Source organism: Mustela lutreola, chromosome 5 (genome assembly GCF_030435805.1).
Source record: "Mustela lutreola isolate mMusLut2 chromosome 5, mMusLut2.pri, whole genome shotgun sequence".
Taxonomy (NCBI): domain Eukaryota; kingdom Metazoa; phylum Chordata; class Mammalia; order Carnivora; family Mustelidae; genus Mustela; species Mustela lutreola.
Window position 1 is genome coordinate 152,176,276 of NC_081294.1, and position 18,177 is coordinate 152,194,452.

General features: G+C 48.9%; 1 protein-coding gene across 4 annotated transcripts in view; it reads right to left on the minus strand.

The window, feature by feature from the left end:
* Positions 1-12,433: 12,433 nt before the first annotated feature.
* Positions 12,434-18,177, minus strand: part of MAPK9 (mitogen-activated protein kinase 9) — a 47,752-nt gene continuing 42,008 nt past the window's right edge. For 3 of the 4 annotated variants that reach the window (XM_059175947.1, XM_059175946.1, XM_059175948.1), the window contains 4 exons: positions 17,022-17,146; positions 15,789-15,852; positions 14,757-14,828; positions 12,434-13,201 (listed from right to left, as the gene is read on the minus strand). In XM_059175947.1, coding sequence (XP_059031930.1) covers positions 13,059-13,201; positions 14,757-14,828; positions 15,789-15,852; positions 17,022-17,146 — 404 coding nt within the window. In that variant the 3' untranslated portion in view covers positions 12,434-13,058. Of the gene's footprint in view, positions 13,207-14,756; positions 14,829-15,788; positions 15,853-17,021; positions 17,147-18,177 lie in introns of all 4 variants that reach the window. The other variant, XM_059175949.1, reaches the window with a different exon arrangement.

An 18,177-nucleotide genomic window follows, 5' to 3' on the forward strand; every position in this document is an offset into this window, starting at 1 on the left:
CCAGCCACTAGTGGTGGGGGGTGTCACTGTTATGGACTGAATGTGTCACCCCCCCCCCCATTCACATGTTGAAATCCTCGCCCCCAAGGTGATGGTATAAGGATATGGGCCATAGGGGGATGACTGACTAGGTCAAGTACGTGAACCCTCATGAATGGGGACCAGTGCCCCCTTATAAAAGAGACCCCAGAGAGCTCCCTTGTCCCTTCTATTATGTGAGGACACAGGGCGAAGATGTCCGTCTGTGAACATGGGCCCCCATTGGAACTCAGTGGTGATCTTAGACCTCTAGTCTGCAGGACTGGGAAAGATAAGTTTCTGAGGTTCAGGAGCTAAAGTGGCCTGATTGGACAGAGACAGTCACATTTGATTCCTGTTCATAGACTAGGATGCCAACCACCCCCCTGGTGCTTGCTGGGTGAGGATCAGAGACAGAGAGTATGTGTGCACATATGTGTGCACTTCTGGTGTGTGCTCTGTGTATATGCGTGTGTGTGTGGGTGTGAGTGTGGTGTGTGTGTGTCATGTGTGATATGCACATGCGAGGTGGTGAGTATGGATTTGATCCCCATCTGGGTCCCCCAGCCCACGGTTCCGAGCAGGGCTGGGCTGAGGACAGAGGTAGGCATCACAGGGTCACAGGCAGAGTCCCCCGGAAGGAGAGCCTGAGTTGCTAGTACAGGTGCTCTGTGTGGATAGGAATCCCAGGGAGCCAGGGAGGACAGAAAGACTTGAAGGGGGAACGGGGGACAGCCCACAAAGGCTGCATTATTAGGATGGATACCACCGTGGCCAACAGAGGCTCAGACTTTGGGGAGCTGTGCGGGGAGTGTCTCAGCTTCTCTTGCTGGGCAGAGAGCTTATTTATGTCCCTTATCCATCCTTCCCTGAAGGCCGAGCGGGCTTGGCAATTCAAACAAAATTCCCGAGGTGGAAAAGCAGAGCGGGCGGTGGACCACTCTTGACATGTTCATGGAGCCCTCCACCCAGCTCTGAGGTGGGCGAGACTTGGCACAGGCTGCAAGGTGTGCCTGCAATGGTGCCCCCCCCCCCCGGAGCACTCAGATTCCCTCAGGTCCCACATTAAGTTCACAGGGTCGCACCCCCCACCCGTGAGTCTCCTCATCCTCCTGCAGCATTTCCACCCGCCTAGGTGGCCATGGGGGCACCTCAAGGCATAGACTGAGGTTCAGAGGAGCCTGTACTGGGTCTTGGGGGGCAGCGCCCAGCACAGCCTTAATCTGCAGGCCTGGGAAGCCCCTATGGAGGATCCTCAGTCTCCAAGCTCGGGGCAGAGCTGCAATGTGCTGGGTCTGCTGGGTTCTTGGGGGGTACTGATGGCATGAACCTCCTGTGAGGTTCTGAGCGCTCCCGGCACATACCACACCGGAGACCTCACTTTTCCAGGCTATCCAATGTCACCGGGCATTAGGTATCACCCGGAACCTGAGGACAGGTGGCAGCCCAAGACCCCCATCGAGACCCTGGTTTGGGTGTATGAGTGGTCCCCAAGTTCCCAGGTAATGCAGATGTGGGCAGGAGATGGGGCACATGCTCCCATTTGTGGCGGGGGGGGGCAGAATAACGGCTGCCCCCAAGATGTCCACATCCCGATCCCTGGAACCTGTGAATATGTGACCTTTCCACAGCAGGAGGGGTCCAGTTAGGGCTTTGAGATGGGTTGATATGGGTGAGACCCGTGTCATCACATGGGTGCTTAAAAGTGGGAGATGGGCACAAGAGGAGTCAAGGGATGGGAGGACGGAAGCAGGGTCAAAGAGATGCCTGCTGCTGGCTTTGACAATGGAGGAAAGGGGCCACAAGGCAAGGAATGAGGCCAGCCTCTGGAAGCTGGGAAAGGCAAGGAATGAATCTCACCCCGACATCCCCTCGCTCACCAAGCCTCCAGCTGGAGCTGGCCCTGTGGACAGCTTGCTTGAAGCCTTCTGAGACCTGTGTGGGACTTTTGACCTTCAGAACTGTAAGATCATACACTTGTGTTGTTGTGAGCCCATGAAGTTTGTGGTAATTTGAGACAGCAGTAACAGGAGACTAAGACACCAGTCCACATAAGTGGCTCAGAGAGGGCAGGTGGCCCACGTGGGTGGCACAGCGGACCTAGCGTCCAAGCCCTCCTTGCATTTCCCTGGCTGCTCTGCTTGCAGCGGGGGAAGCAGCGTGGCCGAGACGGGGAGCAGGTGCTTTGGGGGGGGGCATGCATGGCTGGGCAGAGTGGACCTGTGCTCGGCTTGCCCTCGGAGTTCGTTCACTGCACAGATGCCCGAGACCCTGCCGAGACCTGAGACTCAGAGAGTCAGGGTGGGACCAGGAATCTGTGTCTCATCCCAATGGTACCATCGCCAACAACACGATGTTGTTTTCGGACATCGTCTGTCCTCACCATGATGCTGGCAACCTTGATAATTTAATGTACAAGATGTAGAGAGCAGCCTGGCGGTGGGAGGTCAAGTTTGAAAAATAGCCACGTGGTCAGCTGGGACCCGTGAAGGCTGCCACAGAAGTGAGGCAGAGACACAGAGGTCACAGCTGGGGAGGTTTGCCCTGGGGTCAGGTGAAGGACAGGAGGTAGCTGGACAAGAGTGGCAGCTGGGAGACCCTCCTGCCACTATGGCTGCTGCCCCCGCATGTAAGGACTAGTTTGCTATTGGGCAGCGGTGGAGATGGGGACAAGGGGGCAGAGCTGACCTGGTGATAAAGGCAAGGGGCTCCAGCTTCCTTCCCCCAGGCGACTTCTCCCTGCCTGCAGTTGTCAGCTCACCTGCATTAAGGATTTGATTGCAGCCACTGAGGAGGAAGGCCTCCAGAGGCAGGGGCTGTGTGTCTGTCTGATTTATGGCCCGATTATTTATGAGCTGCTCGGTGAGTATTTGTTGGAGTGAATGAAGGCACGGCCTGTGGCTGGGTGAGGAGAAGAGGGGGCAGGAGTGGGCCTGGAAGGGCAGGCGGGGAAGCAGGGGGCCCCGGGGTGAGCAGTCTGGTGACGGTCCTGAGGAAGGATGCATTTGGATTTGCAGGATTTCCCTGGGGATTTGTGGTCTCTGCCTCCAGCAGGGCGTGGGGTTTCTGGACTGCCATAGGGGGGTGGCAGGCTAACGGGACACAGGCATAGAGCTTTGGTAGGACTCGACCTGGTCTGTGTCCTCTCAGTGGGTGCCGCCACGGCCCCTTTCTCCTGGTCGGGTGCTGGGCAGTCCCTCGCTGGTGTACTGCACATTTCTGGTAGTCAGCTTGCACGCATGTGCACGCGCGCGTGTGTGCAAACACACACACGCACACACACGCACGCACACACACGTGCGCGCGCATATGCTCCAGTCCCCATCAGGAGGTGGCTTCAGGCTGTGGCTTCCGGATGATTGACATTTTCTGCTTCCCCCTGCTCTTCCCTAAATAAGCCCCGCCACTCCCCGAAGGAAGCTCTTTTCTATTCAGAGTTTTCTGAGCATTTCTTTTTAAAAACAAAAATAGGTTATTTATCAAGAGAGTGGTGTTGAGTCACCCTGCATGCATTCTGGAAACCATACAATGTTGGATTCCATTCACATCTATGAAAAGGGCGTGTGATCGTGATCTTTTTTCCAGCTTTGGAATCAAGATGGTACCAACCTTCCAGATGGAGTTGGTTGGTTTGAAAATCTTGGGTCAGAGCGGGTTTTTCTGTCAACAGAGTGTGTTAGTAAAAACAGACCTGTAAGACTGATTTGTCCTGGAGAGATTTGGGGGGTAAGGGGTGGCCTTTGGTTGCTGCTTCCCTTTCTCTGATGGCTCCTGGTCCAGTGGAGTTTTCCGGAGGCCATCTAGAATACACAGTAGCTCCGAGCCCAGGACGGGCACCAGCCTGCCCAGCCCCAGCCCCCGTCTGCCCACACAGTGAGTGGCTAGGGGAGCTCACGCTGTCTCCCTGCCCATTCCTCCCACTTCACGATGGAGAGAACCATGCTGAGCTCACAGGACCTGCTGAGATCAAATAAATTCACATGTACAATGGACTCAGTGTCATCACTCTCGAGACCATCTCAGTCCTTTTTATTTCTATTGAAAACAATCTGCTTCTCACGGATTATCATGCGCACTGGAACGTTGTAAATATTGCATCCAGGCTTACTTCCCTTTTTCTCTTTGCTCTTGTGTATTCTTCTTCTTCTTTTTTTTTTTTTTTAATATTTTATTTATTTATTTGACAGTGAGAGATCACAAGTAGGCAGAGAGGCAGGCAGAGAGAGAGGAAGGGAAGCAGGCTCCCTGCTGAGCAGAAAGCCTGATGTGGGGCTTGATCCCAGGACCCTGAGATCATGACCTGAACCGAAGGCAGCGGCTTAACCCACTGAGCCACCCAGGCACCCCTTGTGTATTCTTCTTTTCTGTGCCCGGGATTGCCAGACGTCTGTCTACCTTTTTGGTATTTTGACTTCACTGATTTTTTTCTCATTTTTATTTTCTAGTGTCTTGTCCTTATCCTTGTCCTGATTTTAATTCTTCTTCCTTTTTGGTTTCTTTGGGCTTGCCCTGTTGCTCTTCTGTCGATCGCCCGCGCTGGATACTGAACTCAGTTTGAACAACTTGTCTTGTTTTTGATAAATGTATTTCAGCCTTAGCTGGGAACTACCAGATTTTGTATGCCATGTTTTTTAGACGTTGTGCACTTTTTGGGAGTTTCTCCATTTTTCCTTACAATTTCCTCTTTCATGTAGGTTGCTTATCATGTCCTGCTTAGTCCCCAGATGTGGAAGGTCTTTTCAAATTTAATTTGAATTTTATTGCAATATCATAGAAAAACAGCTGTGTATTAGGGACTTTGAGATTTACTGAGGTGCCCTCTGTGGCGTGGTACGCAGTCAGTTTTCCTTTAAGTTCTCTGCGTCACGAAAGGGAATTTGCCTGTTGGGTGTAATATTCTGTGTAAGCCCAAGTTACATAACTGTGGCATTCCAACCTTCTAGATCTTCGCTCATTTTTCACCTGCTTGACCTGTCAGTTTCTGAGAGGAGCGCCTTCTAACTCTATTTTTTAATTTCTCTCTGTGGTACTGTCAGTCACTTCATACACACCCACACTGATTCTTCAGTAGGTTTCTCTCAAGTCGTGTGGACCCATTTACCCCATGAACCCTCCTTATTATAAACACTATGAACACGTCCACTTTTGATACACAGGAGTTCATGTGCATATGTGTCTATGCGTCCTTGTGCCTTTGTCTACAGGGGATTCTGCATGAATTTGCAGATATTAAAAAGTCTGGTTGCTTGTATGTAACAAGCAGGAGGGAGGGATCTGTGATTATGTGTATCAGCAGAAATGTATATATGTACGGACACAGGCATGTCCTCTGCACGTATACAGATGGAGAAGGCTAATGTGCATATAGTAAAATGTTAATATCCGGGGAACCCAGGTGGAGAAAGTTACACAGGAATCCTTTGAACTATGGTTGCGACGTTTCTGTCACTCTGAAACTACTCCATTATTATGATTTTTAAATTTTCAATAGGCTTCAGCCCCAAAGTGGGCTTGAACTCACGACCCTGAGATCAAGGGTCACACGCTCTACCAACTGAGCCCGCCAGGAGTCCCCATTCTGAAACTAACTCAAAATAAAAAGTTAAAAAAGCTTAATGAGGTCAGAGGATTGGTGGGAATCAGAAATTGAGGATCTTCCCCAGTCACAACTTAAGTCTCAAAAAGAATGACGGGAATATACTCAACGAGAAGAGAAAACAAACCCTCCTGTGAGACCACTCGGAGCAACGATTAAACCCATGTCCTGCTCTGAGAACTGGTGGCTGAAGAGAAGGAAGAGGCTTGGAGCCCACCCTTCAGCCTGGCCTCACCTGTGGGCCACCAAGCAGCCCCAGCGGATGCCATGAGGCTCCCCTGACAGCAGAGTCCAGGAAACCGTGTCGGGGGAATGGTGGCATCAAAATCCCTCTTGCGGTCAAGAGCTCCCATAAGACTCCTGCTCGTGGCAGCCACCTATGGTATGTGGTGGATGGGGCACCCTGAAAGTGAACCCACATGCCTGACTTTCTGGTCAGAGGGGGAGACACTGTGACTGTGTGCAGTTGTAATGATGCAGGACTGGGCCGGAGACACCCCAAACCCAGAGGGCAATTTTAGCATCACTGATGGTGGGTTAAAAAGAATGAAGTGTCTTCAGATGGGAGCTCGGACAAAGGACACAGTATCACTCAGGTGTGTTATAACTAAAAGATGCATGTGTATCGGTTAAACCTTTAGATAAAGCCTGCAGATCCAGAAAATGCTGGAGGTGGGGAGCATGGTCTGTATACCCCCGTGGAAGCAGCCACATGGGGCTAGAGGGGGCCCTCATTGACAGGACAGCATGCCAGTGACCACGGGCCGGTGTTGTGGGGGTGGGGGGATCAACAGTTTCTTAAGGACATGACAGGCAGAAACTAGGCACCAGGAACGCAAGGGCCAGATACACTAACAAAAGACTTTGGGGACACTGGGGAAATCCCAAGGCCTAGGTATTAGGGCAGATGAGGACTTACAGACATGGACAGCTGGAGATCGGTAAATGAAGCATGCATGTTATAAAAAGCATGTATGTATGACCTCATTTGGGCAAAGACAAACCAACAAACCAACCATCTAGACGTGTGTATGTCCACAGAAAACCACATAGTAAGGTTATTAACAGTGGTCATCTCTGAATGTGGGAATACATATGTTTAGTTTCTCATCCTTGATTATACTTTCTTATATATATATATATATATACACACACATACACACATATATATGTATATACATATATACATAGACACACATATATGTATATACACATATATATGTATATACATATATACATGTATATACATGTATGTGTGTATATAGACATACATATATATGTATGTCTATATATACACACACACACACATACAGGGAGAGAGAGAGAGAATATATGCATTTTACATTTTTTAAAATAGGGAGCAGATGGGAGGCAAGGAGGTGGAGAAAGTGAATACAGTCGATGCTTGATTTCTGTTGCAAAGGGGGAGCAATTCGAGGGTGATGTCGGGTTGTGAGCTCACTAACATGAGTGAGGTGGAGGTGGGGAAGGGAGCAGAGGGATGGAGAGAGGCCACACTGCATCGAGCTCCCATGGGAGTCAGGCAGAGGGCTGGGCCCTAACCCTAACCCTGCTCTTCTACCCACTCCCTGACCTGTGGACATGGGACAACAACTGGTCTTGTCTTCTGAGTGGCCAATGGCTGTCTAGAGTGCAGATTTCGAAGAGGAAGCCAGCGTCTCCTGCCGGCTCCTCCCAAGAGAAAACCAAAGCAGGAACACTGAGCACCAGGGTGTGTGACAGACTCCTTTTTCTCAAGATGTGATGAAGTGCTCTTGGGATATCTTGGTGGAGTCCCACTGAGATGCTTCTTCCTGACCTTGTTGGCAGAGGGACCCCGCTGAGGAGGGGACAATGTGCTGGCCACATGGGTCCCTCTCTGTGACTGCTAGGGTCTGCCTCGAGGCTCTGTCCTCCTGCTCAGTGGTGTTAGTCACCACTTGGATGAATTTTCAGAAGGCACATTCGTGCTTCTAAAACTGACAGATGTCACTGGCTGGCAGATGGAAGGCTCATGAAGTCTGACAGAATCGGGACTAACAGTCATGGCAGGAATCCAGGGACTCTGACGGACTGTAGGGGTCGGGGGCGACATGGCTGGGAAGGTTCAGGCCCTCTGTGATGGTGTTACTTGGCTGGGGAAGACTCGCTTGCCAAGCATGCTCGCTGCTCAGGCTGTATCTGGAATATTCCATTCACTTGGGGCCCACATCTGTAGGGTGTACCGAGGTGATGAGGCTCTGGGGGCCAAAGGGAGAGGGTTGGAGGAACTTTGAGCTGAAGTCAGAGGAATGAAGACTTGTGGCCTACCTTTTCAACCAGCGGAGGACTCCCTCTGTCTCACCCAAGGGAAAGGCCTGGGGCTCCAGCCGTGGAAGCCTTGGGAATAGGTTTCAGTTCTGTTTAAAAAAGAACTTCCTGATGGCCAAAACCACACAGAATTTTGCAGGGAGGGCCTTCCCTTCGTTAAAGCCCTGTGAGCGGAGGCTGGGTGGCCTCAGGTGCCTTCCCGCCCTGAACAAGGGGTAGACTGAAAGGTCTCTCCTCCCATGGTTAGGCTTTATGAAAGCCAAGTGAGCAAATGAAATGAAGGGGAAAGCATGCTTATAGGAATCTAAGAGAGTCAGAGGAGTTTTGGGAGAAGGGCAGAAACTATTACTGGAGAACAGACAATTTAAATAGGGATTTCGGTGGCAAGTTCAGTTTATTTCAAAGCACAGCACGAACTACTTCTTGGAAAAGATGGATTTAATTTTTTCTGTGTCTCCCTGAAGTCTGTCTTATAAACCTAGAGCTCCTCTCAGTCTTGCCCTTAAATTCCACATGGAACGAATCACAGAAATGATGCATTTCCCTGGACCTGAACCCTTATGTCCTCTTTTTGAGACTACCGACTAGTGCTGGGGCTCAGAGTGAAGACATCCCCAACATCCGTGTGCAAGTGTCCCGGCTGGTGAGAGCGGAAGGGCCTTCCCCTGCAGGCTCTGCTTCCCTCTGTGCACAGGAAGCCTCCAGAAGCTGTTCCTGGAGAACGCAGAATGGGGCTCTTCACATGGTATCCGCCAGGGCCCAGGACTCCTCAGAAAGTGTGGCAGAATTTGGTGTTCATGGCATTTTTCTTGGGGGAGGGACACCGTTTGCTTCAGACCCCCTAACAGGGCTTATGGCTAAAAGAAGAGTGAGTTTTGCACCTGCAGGACACAAGGCAGTGTGCAGACCAGCAAGCCTGCACTCCCTCCCCACTCCTCCCTGGGTCTGGGGCTGTGTTAGAGAACTCACTCCAACTTCCCTTCCAACTTTCAAGTGCCCGCAGAGAGGGGATGGTAGCAAATACCCTTGTTCACAAGGACTCTGGGCCCCCAAAGCCTGGCTCTTTCAAAGCGTGAAGGAGTGTGACCCAGGGCCTTGAGAACTCGCTGAAGGACAACTTCCCCATGGCTGTGACAGGCACATTCTTCCTAAATCCTGGTCACAGATGGTTTCAACAAGACATGACTGGCCACTCTCTGTTTGTTACCAGTTTTCCTGGTCTGAAAACAAAATATTCAGTGACTGCCTTTATTGCCAGAGGGAACCTTACGCTTAAATTCATACGAAGAGCCATAGGAGCATCGGGACAATGTTAGGTTATTTTGAAAGATTACCCTTCTCCCCACCAAACCCCCCCCCCCCCACGACTATACTTAACCATTTCAGTTAATAAATAAAAAGGATTTTTTTTACCGTCTGCATTGAAAGTCTGAATGGGGGCAAGAGAGAGAAATGGGGCCCAGACCCATATTAAGAGAAATGTTTTCCTTCTCTAGAGAACTTTATAAATCAGTCCGATACTCCTTTATCTGGAATGATTCTGGCTCTTTTAAGCATAAAAGAGAAAGCCATTGAGGGCCCTGTTAGTCCTACCGTTTTAAGTAGTGAACTGGGTGTGGAGCCTAATGTGGGGCTTGAACTCCTTTGACCCAGAGATCAAGAGTCGGATGCCAGACTGACTAAGCCACCCGGGCAACCCTGAGGAGTGGACATCTTAAAGCTCCTCAAACCCAGAAGCAAAATCCAAGTGGCTAATCCCGTGTACAAAACCACAAGCAGACAGGCAGTGGGAACGGTTAAGCATGACAGGTGGGGACCCACCGGCCACGCCCTGTGATGAAAATGCTTACGCCAGTACTCAGGATATTTGATTGTGTATACTTGCATATTTCTGAAAACTGAGATGCAGAGTTTGCAGAAACATCTTTAGTCAAAGACATAAAAGAAATTGTTTGCCTGCCAATTAACAACATCTGCTAATATTGATGGAGATGATACACCAGCACTGACCCGAGTTCATCTCTGTAATCAGAGATGGTGATGTAGAAAATAAGCCAAGTGTCACTTAAAACCACACAAAAACCAGACATACTTTACACTTCTTCTCTTTAAAAATGTATCTGTATTATTTCCACCAATCAAGACACACATGGTGTATTTTATTATAAGACATTAAGCAACGTTACTTCTGAGAGCTGCAGCCTGAAGGTCATGCCTGTACTGGCTGCCAGCATGAACACCCGAGGATGACGCTAGAAATCTACCGAACTCACACATAGTCACCATGACAGACAGGGCATTGCATCTGGATTAAACCAGTGTCCCAGCCAGCGGTCCAGCCAGGGCCTCTGGGCATCAGCAGGGGCCCTGCCAAGGGTTTGCTCCTTCCCGCTCAGAGGCTCTGGGTTTTGGGTCCCAGACAGAACAGAGCCTCACTGCCATTTCCATGATCCTGACTGATCAATACTGAGCAGTCTGTGTTTCTAGAATGTTCTCCTGCTCTTAGAGACCCCATCTACTCTCAGAAACCTGCACTGGAGGTCAAGACCCAACCGAAGGGAGGCAGTCATTTCCTTTTTAACTAAAAATGAAGCCAACAGATAAAAGAAACCTAGTCCAAGTCCCAGGCTAATGATAAATTTCCTGGCTTATAAAAATATGTGTCCAAAGTAGTTATTTCCAGGGTTATGTACAATATAAATTACAAAAATAAAATAGAAAAGACGAGAAAGTTGAGCACGTTTTAGTTCTTTTTCCAACGTCGGCCCTCATCCCTCTAGAGCAGTTTGAAACTGTCTATACTGCACCAGGACCCCGGCGCATCTCGGCTCAGGAGGGAGGACCCTGGTGTGGGGTGAGGTATTTCTACTGAAGGTGGGCATGGCAGGAAGCCCATCCACAGGGACACAGGCTTCCCCTGTGAATACACGGAGGAGGAAGAAGTGAGCAGAAAGCCAGTCTGCAGGGGCACCCAGCTCTACTCACAAAGGGGCCCTCAGAAGTAAGAGCCCTGTGTGCCCTCAGCATCCCCATGCTGCGTTGGCCACCGTAGAGGCCTAGAGCAGATACACATTTTGTTTTTTTAAAGATTTTATTTATTTATTTGAGAGAGAGAGAGAGAGGGAAAGCATGAGAGGCAAGAGGGGAGAGGGTCAGAGGGAGGAGCAGACTCCCCACTGAGCAGGGAGCCCGATGTGGGACTTGATCCCAGGACTCCAGGATCATGACCCGAGCCGAAAGCAGTTGCCCAACCAACTGAACCACCCAGGCACCCCAGATACTCATTTTTAAAGAACATATATTAGATAGAAGGCCGTTTTAAGATGTTTATATTTGGTTAACGATAACTTTCTTCACTGTATCATCAGGCCTCCGAAACCAAAGCCATCCTAAGCCATATCATAGGTGTTTCTGCTTCAATCCAAGTTAGCATTTCCATCTTGTATTTGAATATGTCTAAACCTCACAACATAAAACTGTTACTTCAACATGAATTTTGTTCATCAAGGGCTCCAGTCTCCACAGATAAGACCAACCAATGAGATGCAAGTGACGGAGATAATCCTATGTTTTAGATAACATTTATAATAAACTTTCTTATCCAAGTTCCTCCTCAGAACACATTCTGTAGAATGTTGACCCAATAGTTTCCCAAAGAGTTAAACACGGGATATGAATTTGTAACAGAAGAAGCTCAAGGGATAAGCACGGTGAGCACAGGGGGCCAAAATGTGACCAGGGTGAGCCCAGTTCCGCTGTGATAATCCAGTACTCTAGCTTAGGGAACTCCTAGTGATATCCACATCAGAATCTGAAAGCATCAATTTCAGGTGAGCAGTTTTAAGTCAGAAAATACTCAAGAGTTAATCACTACTCCTAAGGGTTTTTCCTCTACAACCCCATGAGGGGGTTTCCCAGAAGATCCATGGGTTTCCCTTTAGGAAAAGGAAATGTTCCACCAACTGGAAAACACCACCATCCCAGAGGCATTCTGATTCACCTTGCTTCCTAAAACAGATCCAAGCTGGGGAGTGGGGTGGGGTGGGCAAAAAAAGAAAATTGTGTAAGAGCGTTAGGTTGGAGACCGAAACGCTGCCCTGGAGATGTGCCTCTCTCGGGGAAGGACCCTGACCAGTCTCGGAGGGAGCAAGTGCTCAGGAAGTCACTGCAGTCATCTTCAGTGACCGTTTTGTCAAATTCTACTCTCACCACTAATGGATTTGAGAATCTGCCGTCATGTTATTGACATGGAGTGTTAGGCATCTAACAAAGAAGGTGAAGTTTTAGGTGGCAGTTTAAATTAATGAGTCCAGAAGACCAGGAGAAAGGAGCGAGGGTAGATTAGGATTGTAAAGGCATATATGTCTCAAGCAGCACAAAACGGAAAATTTTATCTTGCAATAAAGCTAAAGGTACAGTCATCCCAGACTAAGACAATTTAGAGAAAACAGTGTCCACAGAGGTGTCTTGGTTTTAGCAATGATAATTCTCAGCCCAAAACATGACAGATTTAAGAAAAGTTGTATTTTTTTTATTTATTAAATAGATTTAATTATATTCCTTCTGAAATACAAAAGATAGAATAAATCATACCATAAAAGAAGGTAAGATATGATAATATGATGGTGGCCATTTAATACACATAAACCTGTTTTTTCCTGGACAGACACTAAATTACTCAAGAGGATTAAGAGAGAATTCTAGAAGCAGCACTACCTGGAGGATTATTTGGCATTTAAATACTGATTCCAAAGTGCTAGAGGGCAAGCCTGAGCAAGCACACGTGGTCACATGCATATAATTCCCCAACGGTTACAGAGGATGAGAAACTGTCACAATTACTGTACAACTTAAAAAAAAAGTAAAACAAAATCATCTACTCTAATTGCTCACCTGAAATGACCTTGCACAACTTCTCTACGAGTGTGGCTCGCACTTGTGTTCTTCAGACACAGTCTGCTTCACTGTGAAATCTAGGCAGGCAATCCTATTGGAACTGAGCAGGGGCAAGGCATCGTGTTCCTTACATGCAGAACATGGAGTTTTTCTATTTGGTTCCATCAACCCCCAAGCATTTCAGGCCCATGGAAGTGAGAATTCCTACACTGAGGACGAGCTTGCGGGTCGTGCCTTATCACCGGCAACCTTCGAGGGGTCCCGTGGAGGCGTCGAGGCTGCTGTCTGTGTCTGAGGCCAGCGTCTGCTCGGTGGACATGGACGAGATGTCGTTGATGGACGACGACCGGGATGGAGTGGCGTTGCTGCTTACTGCTGCATCTGTGCTAAGAAAACCAAGGAGAATAAAATCTGACGCACGACATTGCTGCGGGTCTGGGCAGTGGAGCCTTGGGGCCCTACCCTCCACAGCTGGCGTGGCTCCAGGCCTCACTGCCAGTGTGGACAAGTGGTGAGTCAGCTGCCCGTGCCCAGCTTTTCCTGGAGTCCTTCTCTGGGCCCAGGATCCCAAACATCCTCCTTTTCTTCCCGGGCGCTAAACATCATATCCATGCATGCGTATTATCATGCTGAAAAACACCTGCCTCTTTAAAAAAAGATATTCATAGAAAGTTGGTGTCCTACAACTCTCAGTGTCGCAAAAGGCTGAAGCCCAAATAAGGGCTCGACGATCATCAGATGTTTCAGCTATAGTCATCAATACTTTGTCCAAGGGAAAAAGCAGCAACCTTGGAACAATTCTTTTGTAATAAAAACGCAATGGAAAAAAACCAGATGGAGAGACACACCTTGAGAGACTCTTAAGTCTAGGGAACAAACTGAGGGTGGCTGGAGGGGAGGGAGGGGAAGGGTGGGGTAACTGGGGGATGGGCATTAGGAAGGCACGTGATGTGATCAGCACAGGGTGTTCTATGCAACTGATGAATTATTAAACACTACATCTGAAACTAATGATGTACTACATGTTGGCTTTTTAAATTAAGAAAACCGTGCTAAAATAAAAACTATATACAAACAAACAAAAAGGAAAAAAAATTAGTGGCCTCCTACTCACTTTATTTTTGTTTTCTATATCCTGAAAACTGACATTTTGAGTCTTTAAGGTACATGAAACTATGCTATTTCCTAGGGCCTGTATTTTAGTCTGGTGCAAGCAAAAATAAAACATTTGAACTCTCAGAGGCCAGTGCCTACAGTCTTCAATTTGTGCCTTGTTAACCACAGGCACCTAATTCTGTGCGGAAGTTACGTAATCTCCAGATACTTGGCATGTACGTCATGCTGAACAGAAAATTCAAGAGTCTGTGTCTCCATGTGCATGAGTGCGGGCTTCTGGGTGGGGGGGGACGAGGTGAGAGAATAAATATAACAAGGAAGGATCTCACTCAGGAAGCATGTGGGACCCTACAATCCTGCACAAACACCACACGTGTTCTGTCTCCGACAGTTCCATGGGGAGTCGGCCACCAGGGAGGCCAAGTACAAATACGGGAGTATTAGATGAACAGCTTTTTCACAAGGGAACCAGACTGCATTTTACTTAGATTTGCACGGATTTTCTTCTGGAGCCAGGTGGGGCCTGCCCAGAGGGTCATGCACCGTGGCGACGTTTGAAATTCAGCTCCCTCATCTATAGATGGAGCTGGCAGGAGCAGAGGCCAGCATGGAAGTAGGCCGGTTCTAACCCAGTTCTAATCCCCTGAAGCAGAAGCCCAGCAGCTGCTGCCACTGCAACACCCCAGACAGGCAGCCGACCTCCCATCAGGAGCTTTTGGACCCAGGGCCGGGTGAGCTGCCATCCCAAGTGCTGCTGCCATTTAGGAAAGCTGGAAGGGGAAAAGGAGACTGGGCTCAAGCTATCAAAGCAATCACTAACCTGAAGGCTGATCTTTGACCACGCCGTTCTTGCTCCTCTCTTCCCAGTCCAGCACTTCCTTGTAAATCAGCTCTTCAAACAGACACGCAAGGTAGAAGCCTCCATCAGTTTCTCTGCATCTCTGAACCCTGCTTCCTAATTAATCGGGGCCACTCCAAGGGCAACGTGATGCCTTATTTTTAACCATGATATACAGTTAACTCAATAATACTGTCTACCTAGACCAAAACACCCACTTTTCGATACATTACATCTTCTCAACCTGACTGAAGGTGGTTCTGTACCCACAGGGGGTTCTACAAGGGGCGGGGGACTAGCAAAGTGGCCCTTGTGGAGCATTTGAAAGTACCACACGTTTTCGCACCATTTGCAAGCATTTCTCTCATTACTCGGGGTTCTCCAAATGGAGCCGGTATCCATCTGTGGGGGAGAAGCCCCTCCAGCCTGGCCAGAAATTTATACAAACTCATCAGTCATTTCTTGGCTTCAACCTTAGTTTCCTTGATTCTGACTTGTAAGTGAAGCAAACAACCTACCAGGGAAGCATCAAGGGTTCCTAGAGTTTCGGCATTTGTGAGCCGAGAGGAGAATGCCTTGAGCATTTCCCTGGCACAGAGTGTGGCTATGTGTGTTGCCCTGGCGAGCGCATGTTCATGCAGGTCCCGGCTCTCCAGTCACCCTGAGAGAGCAGACGTAATCCGCTGGGGCAGAGCACGTTGCCATGTTTGACCTGCACTGACCCAGGTTCTCAATTCCTACTGATTCTGCTTTTTAATGGGGAATTGCTCTTCAACCTCCTGGTTACGAGCTTAGTTGGCTGTGGGCTGTTTGGTGAATCTCACAGTCTCCAGAAAGCCACAGTATGCAGCTGATACCGGTTCTTCTCTGTTATCTGCAAGTTCCTGCTCTACTAGGGAGTGGGAAGACCTGGGCTAACAGGGGCTGCAGGGCCTCTCGCCACTTCCCTAGAAGGGCTCCTGCCAACAAGCGACTGCACAGGCGAGCGAGGGGCAAAGTCCCATCTGCCTTTACCTTTCCACTCTTCAATCGCATGCTCTCGTTCTTCCAGCTGGGCGTCGTATATCTGAGGTGGTGGCTGAAAATTAAATGACACGTGAAGTCAACAGTTACAAACGTAATGAGGCATGAAGACGGTAAAATCACTGGGGAGATTCTCATCTATTTATCATGTGACTTTCATTCAATACATGGCTCCTTAAAGGTTTCTTCAGAAGTGCGATGTTACGTCACTTTGTGAATCAAAATAATTAGGGAGAAATTAACCAAGAAAAAAAAGAGGAGCTATTGTGGTCCTCTTAATAATGACATGATCTCTAAACATTCTCACGGCATCTGCCCAAATGTACCTATGAAGCAGTAATCATGAGCCGCTTCCTAGCGACCCGCCCTGGATGAGGACCATGCCGGCTCAGGTTTGCAGTTCTTCACGTCAGAGCCCCCTTACCCAATCCCCGACTCGCACAGGACCGTTCCAAAGACCTACTTCAAAAGCCCATGTCGATAAATGGGGCTCCTTGAAACACTGTTCACTGTGGTGGTGAAGCCCACGGGCGAGCCCTAAAGCAAGCCTGCCCCCATGAGTTACGTCTTAGAGCCAGAGAGCATTCAGGCCACTGCTGCTAAGGCAGAATGGCCCTGAGCCCACACTCTCAAATGGAACTGCCCTGGGAACCTTCCAGCAAGTTTCTTAGCCTCTCTGACTGGATGGACTAAACAAGCTGTTATAAGCAAAGCACGCAGCAGCCTGCCAGGCACATGCTGGGGGCTTCATAAGTGGTGGCATTATGATCCCACGCCAGCTTGTGTATAAAGGAAGACAACGTGTCACCATAGCATAGGCACGTCCACTCCTGAGCTACATGGACCAATGGCCCCAGGAGCAAGGGTCTCAAAAGGGACTCAAGTCTCGGACGACCGCTGGCCTCTTTATAGTCAGGAGTCCTCTGAAACTAGAACTTGTGGGCACCTGGGTGGCTCAGTGGGTTAAGCATCTGCCTTTGGCTCAGGTCACGATCCCAGGATTCTGGGATCGAGCCCCACATCGAGCTCCCTGCTCAGCGGAGACTCTGCTACTCCCCCTGCTTGTGCTCTCTCTTTGTCGGATGAATAAATAAAATCTTAAAAAAAAAAAAAATGAAATCTAGAACTTGCCATCTTCATGCAGCTGTTCGGACTGAGCCATGGAAGATCCGAGGAAACATACGCCCTGCCCCCCCAACAAGTCCTTCTGGAACACAGGCTTACCGCTTCGGCTTCAGCAGGGTCGTACCAAACGGTAATATAAGGGTGACGTAAAGCTTCGTCCACAGAGATTCGCTTGTCGGGATCAATCACTAACATTTTCGATAACAAATCTCTAGCTTGACTTGCTAGGGTGCAAACAAATGATTAGATGAATACATGAATGCTGAGACACAGAACATCACAGAGGAAATGTGACAGTGCCGACAGAATAGAGATGTATTCACCTTGAGAAATTTTTTGGCAGGTTCCAGATCAATCAAGGCTTTTTCTTTACAAATAAGCCAAGAAACCACTTTCACTACCATCAGGTTTTTGACCTCCATTTCTTGCCTCTGGATCTGGGAGGTGAAGGGGGAACAGGGCACCAAGGGGACACAGGCCAACAGGAGGCCAACATGGTGCCTAGGGAGAGCTGCTACTAGGGGGGGCGCAGGGGCCCAGCTAAGGGCCGCACTTCTTGACATGCAGGCATGGAGCACCGGAAGGCTCTTCTCTTCATGTCCCCTCCAGACGGATTACAATAGACCTCTGAAGCCATACAATGATCTCATGTTTGCCCGTGATCGAACACTTCATGGATGCCTCCCCTATGCCCAACTGCATGTAACGTTGGCAACATACATTTAAAAAAAAATCTAGAGATTACTTGTTAGAAAAAAACCAACATACTCAGTAACTCACCTAAATATTGGCAATTAAAGTTCACATCGGTAGGCAAAGGAGAGATGGGACTTTTCAGATGGAGGCACAGTATACCCTGAGGTGGAGAGAAATCTATCCTTTCCCTTAAATCACAGCTTTAGTGATGGGCACGGGAGAAGTGGAGGAGGAGCTTTATTTTATCCAACTATGGGCTAGAATCTTAACTAGAGGGTTCCTTGTACCCAAAGACTGTGATTTCCAATTGCTATGATTAACATAAGACTGGTTCAGAGGGACGTGAACCTTTTCATTTTGACCAAAGATTTCAGCGTGGCCATTCTGTAGAGGACAGAACTTTCAGGTCTCTAAGCCTTCAGGCTGGCCTGTACCTCACTTTATTTGAGGGCTTCCATTATTTTATCTCCCTACATCCAGAGGCGTCAGAACGAAGACCTGAAGAGGCCGAGAGTGGTGCCCAGACTGTGGAAACAGGGATGAAGGAAACAAAGGGCCT